Raw genomic sequence first — 16,294 nt, 5'->3', positions numbered from 1 at the left:
AAAGAAAGTGCATAGCATATCACCAACCTTGAATATATTTCCAGATGTTGGAAAATTACTTAATTTAACAAATGCACTATACTCTACTTATTTTACATCGGGAAATGGGTGTTCCTATAAACTGAAATATTTTCCGAGATGTTTTACACGTCATTGACCAAACGTTTATTTTTAGGCAAGCACACGTCCAACTAGTTCCCTTTTCTCTGATACTGGACTTTTATAACAAGTCCTTTCACACTGCTGTGTCAGCATGCACTTAATTTAAACCTTTTTTGTACAACTCAACTCTACCAAATGGTTGATTGAACAAATGTCTTGGTGGACAGCTAAACCTTGCAGTCAGGTATATTGTGTCTAAATCACATGAGCTACATGTTTCTCATTATCCTTTCATCGTACACTCGTGTGATTTGGTTCAATTGTGTTAAACATGATGCAGCACAGTAGAGCTGTCCAAAACGAGTCGCATAGTACTGGAATTCGGGGTTTCCAGTTCTCATTCGTCGACGGGGTATCACGATTATCTCTGAGTCACATACCCACTAACGCACAGAACAGCCAATGCAATTAATTAAAAGATCCTTGCCAATATTAAACGTTGCTTGACTTCCCAGAGCCTTGAACAGCGCCATAGTTTAAGTGTTAAACAGAGTTGAGGGTTTTACCAGAAGTTCCTTTACCAACAATAGATCTAGATGTATTGACCTGATTCTAAAACAGCATTTTGCATCAAACTCAAACTGTGTTTTGTATTCGCATCTCTTGTGACGTTGTGTATATGTTACTCTCTTCCATCCTAGCTGGTAAACTTGGGTGTCAGGGTTACTGGGATGTAAAACTGTTAAATATGGGGGAAATGGCTTTGCTTTAACCAAATATACGTGTTTACCTTTGCCTTTAGTATTTACTCCGAATTTGATATCAATTGACGACTAATATCTGATGATTCTCTACTTATCTGTTGTATGTCTGTTGAACTTTGTTTCAAACCGTAAGTAACCAACAGTGCTAATCGGAGGTACAAGGGAAGGACATGTTGTGATCAATGTGTGTGAACGAGCGTTGCTTATATTTATTTGCCTCGATCATTGCCCCAGAACTGTGTTGTTTTTGACAGGATCACTGAGTTACATATTCAGACTCGTTGTACAGCACATGTATGTATGCATGTTGAACTTCTTTCGCACCGTATGTAGCGAATCATACTAGCTGAGGGAGTGCTGAGTGCAAGTACACTTTCTAGAAAGACAAAGTGGTTGGGTGACCGTGAATGGCTATGCTCTGAACACTCCCTACTCTTTGGTGTTTTCGATACAGTAATTTTGCTGTGACGGATCCACCTAAAGACGGAAGCTTGTGTTGCCTCCGAAACGTCGTGATTTAATTTATTTGTTTTCTTTTAGCCTACGTGACTTTTACCGAAAAAAGCAAAGAGTATGGATCCTTGCAGTCACGAAAACTTCAAATCTAGAACTCTTGGGTCCCTTTGGAGATAAATAGTCCATGAGCCAGGACCTGAAATGTCGCCTGTCGGTAGATTCCCATCTGAGGTGGCTGGCATAGCTTGAGCAGTTCAAATTTATTTACGTGGCCATTCATAGTCAATTATGTGAGGACCATTTGAAATGAGAGGGTTATCAAGCAATTCATTCTCATTAGCCATATAAATAAATCAGTTCGACTAAATATTTACAATACTCTCCTTAGGTGGTTTCCGATTTCTGCTCTGGCCCATAAATTATTTCGGTCGAGGCACTGGGGGTGGTTCTTCTCTGAGTATCAGCGATTTGAGACGATAGCCGACACCAACCCTCACGTGCAGATATATTATAATCCATTGTTCTTTTCTTTACCTTACCAAAGTTTGAGGGATTACAAATTCGACTTTATAATGCGCAGACGAGAATGCCGATGAACGCAGACACTTCCAGCAATTGAGTGTAAGCACGGAGGAAGGTGCAATTGTTACGTGTGTCATTGTAACACATTCTTTTAAACAATAGTGTGCAGCAGTGAGGTGCAACATTAGCCAGACCAATGTTTGAAATTCCAAACGTTTTATTTCTGAACTAAAATAGTGACGTCAACACAGGTACCGTTCAATCTCCTGAATCATTATAACATTAAGCATTAGAAAAACTCATGGTTTGGAGTCAGTGGGAACTAAATATATGATTATTAATAATTTAGCGAATGCGATCTCATAACAATGGTATATAACCCACGGATACAGGTTTAAAATATACCGTTTATTGACTGTATTCCAAACCGCATCTAAGTAATTTATGTTCATATTCAGGTACTGTATTTAGAATACATGACAATGCCACTACAGTACATATTAACACACATTTTTTTATAATCACAAAAAAATAAGAAATGCATTTAAAAAAAAATCTGCATTGACTGAAGTATCTACAAATGACCCATTGGTGGCCGAGAAAAACACAGATTGTTTGTACCATTGCATCTCCAGGTATACAGCAAACAAAAACACAGTTTTAGTTGGAGGTGACCACTTGGAGCAGGAAACACACAACAGCGAAATATCATCAGCCATCCGACTCACTGTGCACTTAGACATATGCGGATATGTGAAATTGATAGCCATGCGAACATCTACATTAAAATGCCAGCCACACCTTGACCACCTGATGGTAAAGCGCAAACTGCGTTTAACATGGGCAAACGTGCTGGGCGTGTGAGATTGAGAACACGTTAGCGTGTTGGCGAAGGTCGGATTTGCGAACGTCTGTAGAGGACCAGAGTTGCATCACTGCGCACAAACACTGCACTGGGTATGGGCGGCTCATTGGTAAGAGTGCACATTGATGGTCAGATGTGCGACGCATTTGATGCCCTTTAATTCCCCCCTGATCATCGACTGGCTTTGCCCTTTCCACTGAACACTTACAATAGATTTTATTTTGTATCACTTACAGATGAAAGCAACATGAATTCATTGATACCAAAAAAGAAAAATCACATTTTGTACATATTTAACATGAGTAAAAATACTGTAATATTGGAAAATAAACGAGACATTTTGCAACCCCCCTACCCACCCCCACATTGCATATTTTAATGAAATACTCGAAACAGTGAATGTCATGTCTGCACTTAAACACGTAGATTCATATTGATATTACATGTCAGCCAGCTCATTGCTGTTTTGAATAGAGTGGGTCAGTCGACATTACAAATACATCAGAAAAAGAACCAGGAAAAAAAGTCAAAGAATCGTTCCTACATGTTATGATTGTCACAGGCATAGCTGTTATATATACGAGGGGGAGAAGACACTTTAAAACACGTGAAAATGTCCCATTTTTGTTAGGTCTTAAGACACAGTTGGTCAAAGAGTTGTTTTACCATGTAATTGCTACGGGCACTCACAACATAATTTCACGCGAACGCTACACGTGTGTAAATTCAACACGTTGCCTTTCGCGACCAATATTATTCACGGTGACGTTTTTTGGGGGGATTATATCACGTGACTTGAAATATGGCATAGATCCCACCTCCACCCGAAGGTTTGTCACGTGAACGATACGTGCCAATTTGTTACTAATTTAGCACAACGGTATGTGGAGTAACAAATTGGCGCGTTTCGTTTGCGTGACAAACCTTATTCACAGGCCGTGTCGGGTGGAGGTGGGCGAACGACACATTTACATTTACGCGATCTGATCCAAAAAAAAACCTTATCACGAACTCTACGTTTGTGTGGTGCCTCAGTTGGTGCGTGTGTGCATCGGTGCACGTGCCGTTTGTTCTACATTACAAAATCCCGTCTTCGATAGCTCGACTTTAATCCTCCCATTCATCGTCATCCTCTTCCGGTTCTTCGTCATCGTCCTCATCTGTGGTAACAAAGTTACATTTAAAAGGATGTCACCAATAAAACAAGATGACGAAAAATACGTCCGAGAAACAAGCGCTTCGTGACCTTATTCACATTGCATTGCGGCTCGTGAAATATTGAGTTGTTATTTTTGTTATACCGAATTAGAAAAAAATGTGCCCCTTCTTGTTGTTGTGGTTGCTGACTCCTGGCCGACAGTGTTGATAACAGTTATGTTGAAAGGTTCAAAGGGTTTCATTTGAAATGTAATATCACCCCCACTAACGGGGGAATCTAAACACTGAACGAACACATTCAAGGATGTGATGCATGAAGGACTTCAAGTGTGTAACTGGGCCGCACTTTGTATCGTGGTCCTGCATGGTTACAACCGTGGGCTTGTTATTTAGTCTGGGGTATGGAAACCGAGCTTACTTATTTCTTTGTGATTCTTTTTTTCTTGTCATGTGTATTTTTCTCTCTCGTTATTTATGTTAATATATTTGTATTTGCTAAGTAGTAGGGGTTTTTTGTCATCTGTGAAAGGGACTGGCGCAGAGTAGTGGGATGAAATTGCATGGATGACGCTCTATAAAATGACGTTGTTGTTATTATTATTATTAAAAGCACATGTCAGTGCCATCAAACGTTTTGGTGTGCAGACGAGCACTTGAAGAACCAGAGATTCTGTAAAGACAAGACGCCCTCACTGAGATACAATACAGCGCTCTCTCCGTGTGCCCCTGGTCTGCAGTTGCCTCGCGTCAATGGGAATCTAAATAATTGACATAATGCTCCTCCACGACGCATGATGAGTTTAGAATATAAAGTATTGCTATTTTGGTGAACCCTTCGATTATGTGTTCTTCCCAATAACGCCCAGTAACCCAGCTGCATTTGTTTAACAAGCCTGACTTCTGATGAGACATTTTCTAAGTTTTTTTCGGTAAAGTCACGTAGGTAAAAAATTAAAATTAAAATTAATAAAAGTAAAATACTTTTATTAATTGTTCTACTTAAAATTAAAATTAATAAAAGTAAAATACTTTTATGAATTTGAATTTTTTACCTACGTGACTTTACCGAAAAAACCTACGAATATGAATCATTGCAGTCACGAAAGCTTCAAATCTAGAATTCTGATGAGACCCAATCGGCCAAAAATAATCCAGTGGTTGCTCACCTAAACACACGCAGCTGAATAATATTGTTTGTACAGAAGCTAAAACTTTTAGTTTGACTATAAATGTAACCAATTTCATCAGATATTGGAAGCTAAGCTGGATTTTCGGGGCCTGGTTAGTACTGAGGTGGGACACTGTCTGGAGATGACGAAATAGTTTAGGCTCAGACTGGCAAAGTGTGGCAGCCAGGGAGTTGAACGCGCATGGAAGAATGTCGACTACGAGAGATGGAGTGATGAAATCACTTCTTGTAAAGGAGCAAGGTGGATTGTTGGATCGTGGGATCATGAGCGGTGGCAGCTGGCTTGGGGGAAGCCTTCATCCAGCAGTGGACTGGACCATGGCTGATGATGAACATTTACAGTGGCGATATTTAATAAGGATCATAATCAGCCGATTGAAATGCTCTTGATGATGGTGGTGGAAAGCGGTGCGTGAAAGCGTTGCGTTCTCACCGGAGGAATGGATGACTTTGTTTCTCATCTCCAGTGCTTTCATGAGCGCGCCCGCAATACCGGGAACATCCTCCGTGCAAGAGGATGAGGCAGGGCTCGTGAGCTCAGCCTGCGATCAAGGGGAACATGACACGCGTATTTACGCATGGTGGATGTCGGAAGAGGTGAATGGTTCACCAGGCACGCGGTCTTCTTTTTTGGTACGGCTGATGTAGATGCAGGGCAAGAATCCAGTTCAACAGCCGCTGCACAATGCAGATTGCTACCACGAACGCAATTTTGTGACAGTGGCCATGCATCTAAATGTGTGGAAATTCATGTGAACACAATTATAGATCAAGCTCGTGAATCGGAGAAACATAAAAACACGTCCCTTCATTTAATTCAGACACTTCCGTCTCGTGGCGTGAAGTCGATGGCACAATTTGAATAATATTGCGGGGTGATAAATAATTTTAAAAACATTTGAAAAGAAGACACACGACGAAGTCGAATCTCAAGACCGATTGCGTCAACTCACAGCCTTGAGTGAGATACCCTGGCGGATCTGGTCCAGCAGTGCCCCGCGTCTCCCTCCTCCTCCTCCTCCTCCATCATCTCCTCCACCTCCTCCCTGGGCGAGTGGCTCAGTTTGCATGGGTGGAGGGGGTACCCCTGGTGGAGGGGGTTTATTCGCCGGCGGGGGCGGCGGCGGCGGCGGTGGTGCCGACATGGCCGGGGGGCCCGGGGCCGGCCCGCACGGCGGTGCCCTCGGACCCTGCAGAGGCGGCGGCGGCGCTTGAGAGAAGGCAACGCCGCGCTGGGTGGGCGGCGGGGGCGGTGGCACGGCTCTGCTGTTGAAGGGGGGCTGATGCGTCGGCTGCGGCGACGGCGGCAGGCTCGGGGGCAGAGTAGGGCACGGCCGGGAGGGCAGCGGGCGGGAGCTGTGGCTGCGACCTTTGGAGGGCTGCAGCGGTGCTTCTATCTGGGGGGGTGTTGGTGGCAGCGGGCCGGCCCTGGGTGCTGGCAGAGGCAGTCGCGTTGGTGGATGATCGATCAGTAAGGGAGACAAAATGCACGTTGTGGTTCAACAGAATAACACTTGCACAGCATGTCGAATACACACAGACGCACATTCGCACGTGGCTCAGTCACAATACATCTGCTCGTGCGCGGGTGCTAGGTAGGCGAGAACTACGTCTGTGGCTATTGCCGGGCAGTGGTGGTGCCCGCCTGGAATCCAGCACTGTGGAGGTGAGGGTTTGTGGATGACACAAACGCTGTGAAACTCCCTTCCCGTGGTCATAGGCGGCTAGGTAGAGTGCTTTATTCATCTATATATAAGAAATTTGGCATGTGGGCATCTTCCAGACTGTACACAATGCAAAAAGTATAAAAATAGACTTTTGTATATTTTTTTTTTGGGGGGGGGGGGGCGCAATAATGGATATATTTAGCACTGCAAGTGAGCGGTGACGTCACATCTGTGATGTCACCCGCATGCGGCAGCGTCACGCATTGTGCCTGCTGACGTCACGCATCCCCCCCACCCTCCACGTAGGCTGTGTATTAATCCAAGACAAGAATCCAAATCTTGGGCAAAGCCGGGTAGTAAAGCGAGTATAGAATACTCTCGATGATTCCAATATTAAATGGAGGCCACGGACTGCGACACAGAGCTTTTAGCGAGCGGTAAACAAGGTATTTACCGGGTAATATTTCGCGCTACCTTTACCCTACTGGGTAATTTTTCCGGGCTACCTTTACCCTACCCTTTACTTTACCCCTTGGCATGTCGACACCTTTACCCTTTACCTTTACCATTTTACCCGGTAAAAATGGTAAATTTCCTTACATTGCCGAGGCCTACTTTCTCTGAGAGTGAGTAAATACTACAAGTTGAAATTATTTGTATTACATGGCAGGATGGTGATAGATGGCGATGCTTTTAAAAGGTCTTCATCCAGCAGTAGATTGACCATGGCTGATGGTGGCAACGGAAGTAAGTCACTGATGTAAATTCGAATCATTATCGTTCAGGGGCTAGGGAGTTAAAACTTGCCGCAAATATAGTTGAGTCGCTGGCTTTCTAACTCACAACATTTGAAAAGCAACGTTTATAAAATGTGGGCCCCCCACCCCCCAAACATTACGGTTGCTTTGATTTGCTTGTAAGGCACAGCCATCCTAAAGTTCTAAATTGCTTAACGTCTCCTGCTAAGCACAAACATACGATCAGCAGGACCGGTGAGTCAAGAAATACACCCAACTCCTGTGGAGAGTGATGCTAAACCCGATGTGAATCAGGTAAAGCCTGCTGCTGGTCACCGGAGAAACATGAAGCACAGTGTATGCAATCGACACAAAACTGGTTACGATTTGAGAATCTTAAGTCAAAGTGTTTTCATGCCCAGGAAAGGAGTGGGTGATAGTCTATCTACAGAGGCGCACCTGGGCGTGAGGTGGAAATTCCACACTCCAATAACAAAATGTAGTACAATTTCCGCGGGTATATAACATATTAAGTCAACATTACATTAGTAAGATGCTGTGAGATCTCAACTGGTTAGAAAATTACTCGTAAGGCTGCGGAAATATTTGAAAAGGTCGAGAAAAGAGTAAAGGCGTTTAAAAAAATCATCAGTTCGTCAATTAATATAAATTCTTCTGCTCGCAAAACATTCATAGAATCGTGTGTGTAAAAGTACAGTCATATGTAAGTTGTATGTATATTTAAATAATGGCTTCATGTTACTACTGCAGTCACCAAAGGTCCTACCAATCGCTGCAATATTAAATGGGTGTCGAAGTGTCGCACCCCGATTTCATCCGTCCTTATCTTAGCGCCTCACTCATTCTACTATCGAGACGCAACACCAAAGGACCACAATCTCAGTGGCCACATCTTTAGCAATTATTTTTACGTATAAAAATAGTTTTAAAAAATCCAACTTCACATGGAGCGCCATCAGCTGTGCCGATGTTCCTTAACGGCTCGCTAGGCTCGTACTGGACATCACGAGCGGACATCGTGGTGTTGCACGCGACGAGCGAGTGGCGCGGGATCTCAGCGTCGACTTACGCTGCTGTGACATCTCGGTCTTCACCCCCTCCAGGCCGCCGTGGCTCTCGATGAAGTCGAAGATGATCTTTGACGTCTCCTTGTCCTTGAGCTGCGACTCGGAGATGCCAGCGCTGTCAAAGAGCTTCTTCAGCTGCGGGTCCATGACGTTGGTCTGCAGCGTGGGGGTGGAGGGGGGGGTTCAATTAGGGTGGCGTGTTGTCGTCAAAGTGATGTCCTTCTGAAATCGGGCATTGAAACTAACTATGACTAACTTTTCACTGTTCATTCTTTTATTTTACCACGCAAGGCCCCACTGAGCTACATAGCTCTTTTTCAGAAGTGACCTGGTCACAAATGATATCTGAACGAAGTGGCTTATCACGTGAAAATGTATAGTAGCTTAAATACTCCAAACGCGTGTTTGTAAATGTGGAGGGAAAAACTGGAGGACCCAGAGAAATATCCACGTGACCACGGGGAGGACATGCAAACTCCAAATATACAGGTCGTCGGAGTCCGGATCAAACCCACGACCTTCTGTATACCAGGTAAGGTAGTTAACATCTCACCACCGTTTTCAGCCCTTTGTCAACGATTGGAAATTCCTCATTCCTATGGCAAGGTCGAGTCTCTCCATAAAAAGGAGGGATTTTTTAGAAAGGGATATGATAATTATGGCAACTTGATATAATGCATTCACTCACATCAAAGCCAGCATTGGGGTCCCATCCAACGTGTCCAACGTGTCTGAAATACACAACGAACCGTTGGAACAAAACGGAAGCAATGTAAAGGTCCCTGCAATATACTTCTCTCATTATTTTTGTTCTGCGTTTAGAAAGTGGCCCGTTACGGACGAGTGGTCTCTCGCAGTCAGGATCACGACCGCATATGTACGTGCCGGCAGAGTAACCCCATCCCGGGCAACATGCCACAATAGCATGTGGTTGGAACCGTTGGGTCAACGTTGAATGTTGGGTGCTACGTTTGTTGCTATGTATGTAAGTACGTTGAACTTATTTTTGCACCGTACGTAGCCGACCGTGTTAATATGAGGTGTGTTTCAGCAATGTCCTCTTCGGTAAAGTCACGTAGGTAAAAAATTCAAATTAATAAAAGTAAAATAAAATAATATAATAAAATAATAATATATTTTATTTTATTTAACTTTTATTAATTTAAATTTTTTACCTACTTGACTTTTCCTGAAAAAACCTAAGAATATGAATCCTTGCAGTCACGAAAGCTTCAAATCTAGAATTAATGTCCTCTTCGATGTGGAACTGCAGTTGTAGCGGTTAGCGCTACGCTGCGCTACGAACCCGGCGACCCGCGTTTGAATCCCACTCACGGCCAACACCAGTGACGATTATCTGAACCGGTCATGGGCCTTCCCAGGGTCGACTCACCCGGTGCGGTGTGTAAAGTTACCACTGAGGAGACAAAGGCGGCCGGCGTGGCGTTGGCCACGCAGCTCGTCCAGTGCCGTACTCGCTAACAGCATTTTCCACAACAGTCTGTTCAGGCTCCATGGGGGCTATTTGTCCGTGTCTTTGTTTCAGCAAGATAACTCTGCGTGTGCGAGGAGTATGGCATTGCCGCCTCACTGGAAGTTGCTGGGCATCCCAATGTCAGCCTTGCAGAACTTCTTCTTCTTCTTGCTGCTGCTGCTGCTGTTGTTGTTGGACTTGCCACTCGGTATCGGTGCCGTCGGTGTGTTGGGGATCACGGGCAGGGGCCGGGCCTGCTGCATGGGGAGTGTGTTTGACGACATTGCTGCAGAGAGAGAGAGAGCACGAACCATGCAGTTGTATGTATGGTGTGAACTTCTTTCGCACCATACTTAGCCAACCCCACTAATCGGACGTGCGGGGGAAGGACAACAAACTAATCGCGAAAAAAGGAGTTTTACAGAAATGAGTTTTCAGTTGACGATAACCAATATGATTTTGCGATAGCACTCATAATCCATTCACCGATTTACGGTGCCTAGACGTTACTGTAACGATGATACTTTTAATCATAGGAATAGCTACGACAGTCTTGTGATCTTTCCGAACGGTTCTTCTTGGGTATCTGGGTTAATGCTTAAGAAAATTTGCATTATTCCCTATGATCTCGCTCACTCATTTCCCTCATTCATCATCCGTAGAATTACCAACGCACAGATGTCTCCAAGACTCCCATCCTAATACGCTCCAATTAATATTGATCACTCATTCGCGCAAGCACTAATCTGTCATGCACATCATCAGCATCATTCTTGATTTCACTCAATCGCATATTTGTTACTTGTAAGATTACTAAATCATTGCATATCTCATATCGGTGTAAGAGGGCTTGTATGATGGTAGTCTGAAATTAAATTCTCGACTCAACATATTTCAGACAACAGGGTTGGTCAGCAAGGACACGTGACAAATACATTTTCCGTATCGTCCTTCCACAAGGAAGTCCACGCCTCCGTTACCTATTCTGAGAGCAAGTGCATTAACTTCGCAAAATACTCATCAGACCAATTCACAAACAACACTCATTCTACCAACGGATACCTCGTACACACCACGCATACACAACATTAAAACACAATACCCATACACGTGACTTACCATAATTAAGACCACATATTCACACCCGTTACAGACACCAAGTCATAAACAAGACTCCTACACACTGCACACCCCTGATACATACCACATATAACCCTGCTCACACACACACACAATATACACACAACGATGAAGACAAGAACAATGAATACAAATCTGGTGATTAAAAGAAACAGTGTATTTAAGAGATGGCTTTGTGGTTTAGATGCCACAGCAATGGGCTGGTACTAAAAAGATCCTGGGTTAATATCTTGGCAGCCATCCTGTGGTTAGGCAGAATTTCAAGTAGGGTAAGTTAATCCTCCCAGCCAGGGCAGCACATTTGTACACATAAAACATTCATGCTTCAATTAGATGTTTAGTTTACATTTTGGTTTGACTGCCACATGACAAACGTTTCTATCGTGGGGCGAGTGGGAGAGTTCAGCACCTCTCCTGTGGACAAGGGATTATCTGGAGGCATCTCAAAAGTAGTTTTCTGATAGCAGCTTCCACGGGAAATTCGCTAACATTGGGAGATGCAGTTTTGTACTTGAGGTATACATGGATGTGTTGCCCGATGAAATTGCACAGATAGCATTGGGCTATAATTTAAAACATTTTAAATGAAAAATTGCTGCAAATTCGATTTTTGGGAGTCAGTTTTGCGTCATTTAAAAATGCAGTTTTCTACCAGAGATGCACTGGTAGGAAAAGCAACGATACATGGACATGTCAGGAGGTGCAAGTGAACAATTATATATTTATATCAAGACATCTATAGCTCACGAACTGAGGAGCATTACCACTCACACACCTTTATTTATTTCATTCAAGACTGTGTTGTTTTAATGCTATCTCACTGGATGATAAATCAACAGAAAAACGAAACAATCAACGTCAGCTGACGCCACAATTATACTCTTTAAGTGGCGAGGATGTTTAGTTTACATATTAGATGCTTTAATGACCGATAATAGGGCACTTCCAAATGCTGACATTCTATGTGTCATGATTGGGAACTCTAACAGAATTTTTTAAAAAATGTTTATCAACGCACCAGAAAAAAACCACACCACTTAGCGATAATTTTAATTTAAACAATTAGGGTGGAGCATTGGCCGCCGTGATAGTCGCTAAGTGGTGTGATATCTAAACTGATCCACCCCCATCAAAGCACTGGGCCATCAACCCCCCCCCCCCCCCGCTATAATTAACTGGTCAGTGCAGTGAAGTACGGTCAAACAACCCTCGTGACCGATATGCCATCAGGAGACCTTTATCCAGCAGTGAATTGACAACAGGGCCCTATGTTGAAGCGTAATTATATATTTTAAACAATAGCCAAACGCAGCAATGAGTGTGACATTCCGCTTCTGTGTAGTTGATCTGTGGCCGGACCAGCGGATCCAGCTGGACAAACGGAAGTACGAGGCAAGATAGCGGACGCGCCGCTGTGTTGGCGGCTTCCTCCAATAGCAGCTGCAATAGAGGCACCAAAAAAACTAAAAAATTCCCCCAAAAAGGGATGGAGTTTAAGACGACGGCCGATGTCGGCTTCGCAAAGAGACAAACGCTTTCTTCTGCGCCGCCCTCGCAATTGTGACGTCTCGACGGCGTCAGATCAGATCACGAGCAACGTGCTGAAATGACGAAACTCGCCGCGCGCATTATGTTGAGACATTGGGTAATTGACGCAGTTTTTGTTCAAGACATCTCGATCTATGGATTTTTTTTGGGGCACATTGCAGCTATGTTATTAATAGAAGCACATTTGCCGTGAAATCACCGCGCCACCGGCAAAGGGGCGGTGGTGCAGTAGTCAGTGCGATGCGCTATACATTGGACAAATGAAGTTTGATTCTTAGACACAGCTAGCATCAGTGGCGAGTGATATCTAAACAAGTACTGCCCCCCCCCATCACCACCACCCCCTTCACCAACTCACACCATCGAGTATGGTGAAGTCTGGTCAGAGAAGCCACATGACCGTCACGGCATAGTGAAGCTTTCATCCGGGAGTGGGTTAACCAAGAACTGCGAATTTTTATTCTTGTTAAAGAGCAGTATCGTATTACTTGTGATTACTTAATCTTTCAGCAAATAAATTATGGTGTTATGTAAGATAAGGAACAGCTTGCATGTGTGCAGTGATACATGTGCGTGTGTGTGTGCATGCGGGCGTGGTGCTGGCCACCCACCCCTCTTGTGCCATGCTGGCCTTCATTGGTGCTCGCGAACAGGACTTGCCCCAAAGTCTATACGGGGGATTTTTGTCCTTTGTTTACGTGGGAAACTCTGGTACAAATGCTTGTACACTGTCGCTGTCCCTGCCTGCAGTCTATAAGGCGAAGCGTGGGGTGTGTGCGTGTGTGCCTATGAAAACTAATTTTGGTTCAAGTGGGTGTTGAAAAGATGTCCATGCATTCGTGTAAACGTGTTCATGGATACTGCTGGATACGAACGTATGAGTCCGTATGGTACAATAAAGTTGGTAGTGGTGCAGCTCTGTTCCCCACACCTTTATGATTCGAATGTTTGGCTACGTAAGGTGCAAAAGAAGTTCAACATACATACATGACTAGCTCACGCCTGTGCTGGAGGATGGGCCACCACGAGAGCTCTAGAGTGTCCCTCTAGAGGGCATTTGGCCTACTCTTCCACACTGGTCATATGTCTTGTGGCATGATATCCAGGGTTAATTTTAGCCAGGTCTGTCCAGGCCCAGGACACGCTGCTGGCGGGACGATGTCGCTCAGCCGGCCTGGGAACGTCTGTGAATTCCCCAGGAAGAGCTAGAGTCTGTTTAAAGTAGTGGAGTCTATAGTGTTAGTAGTGTGTAGTAGTGTATAGTGTAGTGTATAGTGTAGCTGTGTATAGTAGTGTATAGTGTAGTGTATAGTGTAGTGTAGTAGTGTATAGTGTAGTAGTGTATAGTAGTGTATAGTGTAGTGTATAGTGTATCTGTGTAAAGTAGTGTATAGTAGTGTATAGTGTAGTGTAGTAGTGTATAGTGTAGTAGTGTATAGTGTAGTAGTGTATAGTAGTGTATAGTAGTGTATAGTGTAGTGTATAGTTTAGCTGTGTAAAGTAGTGTATAGTAGTGTATAGTGTAGTGTAGTAGTGTATAGTGTAATAGTGTATTAGTGCATAGTGTAGTGTATAGTGTAGTAGTGTATAGTGTAGTGTAGTAGTGTATAGTGTAGTGTAGTAGTGTATAGTGTAGGAGTGTATAGTGTAGTAGTGCTGGAGTTTGTGGCCAGGGAGAGGGAGGTGTGGACCGCCACTACTCAACACGCTGCCGCCGCGACCCTCACCACGACAAGCGGATTGAGAAACGAACGAACACCTGCACACCACATCCAGTATACCTATTTTTATTGCCGTGGCTACTAGTCACGTGCCCAATCCTGTCTAGGAACGAGCCAGAAAATGTGCAGTGAGAAGTTAAGCCCTAACTGCATAAATGGATGGACAGAAGGAGGGTGTGGATGTTGTGACGGGATTACAGATGCTGGAAATTGAATGCGAATTTGGTAAAAAAAATAAAAATAGAAAACACTGACACGATTGGTATTTGCCCCTACCTCTGAATGCATCAACAGTCGGATTTCCTTTTTTTCCATTAGTGCACCAGTTAATTTATAAACATTAAAAATGTAATTAATTGCTTTCTTTAATGCACATTTCTGCAATTAGTCTATTTAATATGCCACATCCATTTGATTTATTAATAACATTCACTCATTTGCTCTATATATTTTTTCTAATTATTACATTATATCAAAACTTAACTTGTGAGGAATATGACGTGTGTATGCGTACAGGTAATAGTAACACGACAGCAACCCAACGTCACTGAAACTGACCTATAGCACTGAGAAACCACTTCTAAACACCTTAACTCGTTTCAAGGTCAAAAGGTCATCATGACCTCTGCCGCTGAAACCACACCTCGCCATCCCTTCTGCTAGATGCCACACTTGCTGCAAAGTAATCTAGCTACAGATGTCCCTGAGGCCACTGACATCTGGATGCCCTCTTTCAGTAACCTGCCCTCTTAACTTTGAAAAAGAGCTTTATAGCTCATCGGATTCCTCCAGTATACATATTATTATTTAGTTTTAGTTTTTCCTGCACACTCATCCTGTCCATCACAACCATCTCTTCCTTATTACACCTACAACATTCCAAGTTGCCTACCTTATCATGCCACAATATTCCTAACATCATCTAGTCACTTGTGTTACCTAAAGAATAAGAGCTGCGATGTTTAATGTCTCTTCATTAGCCCAGTATCTGCAGTTTTGCTTTGCCATGAATGAAAGTTGTTAACATCAGAAACGATTACCAATGTCTGACATTCGGAACCGTAAATTATTTTGAAAATTGTTATCGTTTAACAATCCTAATGGAATATAATAGATACAGTAACGGCAGATAATTTAACGGTCATAAAAAACGGATTTCGAATGCAAAGTTGTAAATGCCATTTTAACGTATTGTTGGCACCCCAGTAAACATGGAATGTTGCGCCAACGGTTCCCACCACGTGCCAATGTTGGGCCAAAACACTGCATGTTTACATTCCTGCATCATCTTCACATGGAATTCGTTTGAATTTTTTTACCAGTTATTTGATTATCATAAATGGGGATGAGGTACAGACAAGGCAGCCAAAGACGGGATACCTCTTTTCTTGAGTTTCCTCCAGCGGAATTGAGGCAGGCAAGTGGTAGTAATTCGATCAACGTCTTCATCCTCAGGACGGCTACACCTAACCTCCCATAGCACCTTCTCCAGCATCATCCACAAAGCTTCCCTTTCATCGTTCGCTGAGCCTACGTCTGGACAGGACCTTGAGAAGGGCAGGCAAAATGCAGGCCCCCCATTTTTCTCCAAGCATGACCCCCCCACCGTCTCGTTCAAAGGTCCACTCTTTAGCGGGGCGCATCGTGAGGGCGCGCACTCCACGGGAATCTGCTCGGCATGCCCAATGTGCAGCAGGTGACTGACGGGTCCACCGTTGTCCACTCGCGCCATCGCAGTGCCCTCTTCAATGGAACACTGTTTGCCGAGGCACGCGAGGACGCTGCGCTTGTCTCCCAGACAGCTGCTGCTGATGCTGCTGCTGCTACTTGACTTTCGTGCCAAACTCCTAGCTATGCAAGGCT

At 43.9% G+C, this 16,294-nt stretch overlaps 1 protein-coding gene across 3 annotated transcripts in view; it reads right to left on the bottom strand.

The window, feature by feature from the left end:
- Positions 1-2,043: 2,043 nt before the first annotated feature.
- LOC144730027 (actin nucleation-promoting factor WASL-like) overlaps positions 2,044-16,294 on the bottom strand; it is a 31,661-nt gene continuing 17,410 nt past the window's right edge. For all 3 annotated transcript variants that reach the window (XM_078610492.1, XM_078610494.1, XM_078610493.1), the window contains 6 exons: positions 10,140-10,308; positions 9,237-9,279; positions 8,551-8,704; positions 6,010-6,491; positions 5,490-5,598; positions 2,044-3,869 (listed from right to left, as the gene is read on the bottom strand). In XM_078610492.1, coding sequence (XP_078466618.1) covers positions 3,817-3,869; positions 5,490-5,598; positions 6,010-6,491; positions 8,551-8,704; positions 9,237-9,279; positions 10,140-10,308 — 1,010 coding nt within the window. In that variant the 3' untranslated portion in view covers positions 2,044-3,816. The remainder of the gene's footprint in view (positions 3,870-5,489; positions 5,599-6,009; positions 6,492-8,550; positions 8,705-9,236; positions 9,280-10,139; positions 10,309-16,294) is intronic.

Source organism: Lampetra planeri, chromosome 34 (assembly GCF_965212315.1).
Source record: "Lampetra planeri chromosome 34, kcLamPlan1.2.h2, whole genome shotgun sequence".
Classification (NCBI taxonomy): domain Eukaryota; kingdom Metazoa; phylum Chordata; class Hyperoartia; order Petromyzontiformes; family Petromyzontidae; genus Lampetra; species Lampetra planeri.
Note: the sequence above shows the minus strand (reverse complement) of the source record. Positions and strands in the feature narration are given on the sequence as shown.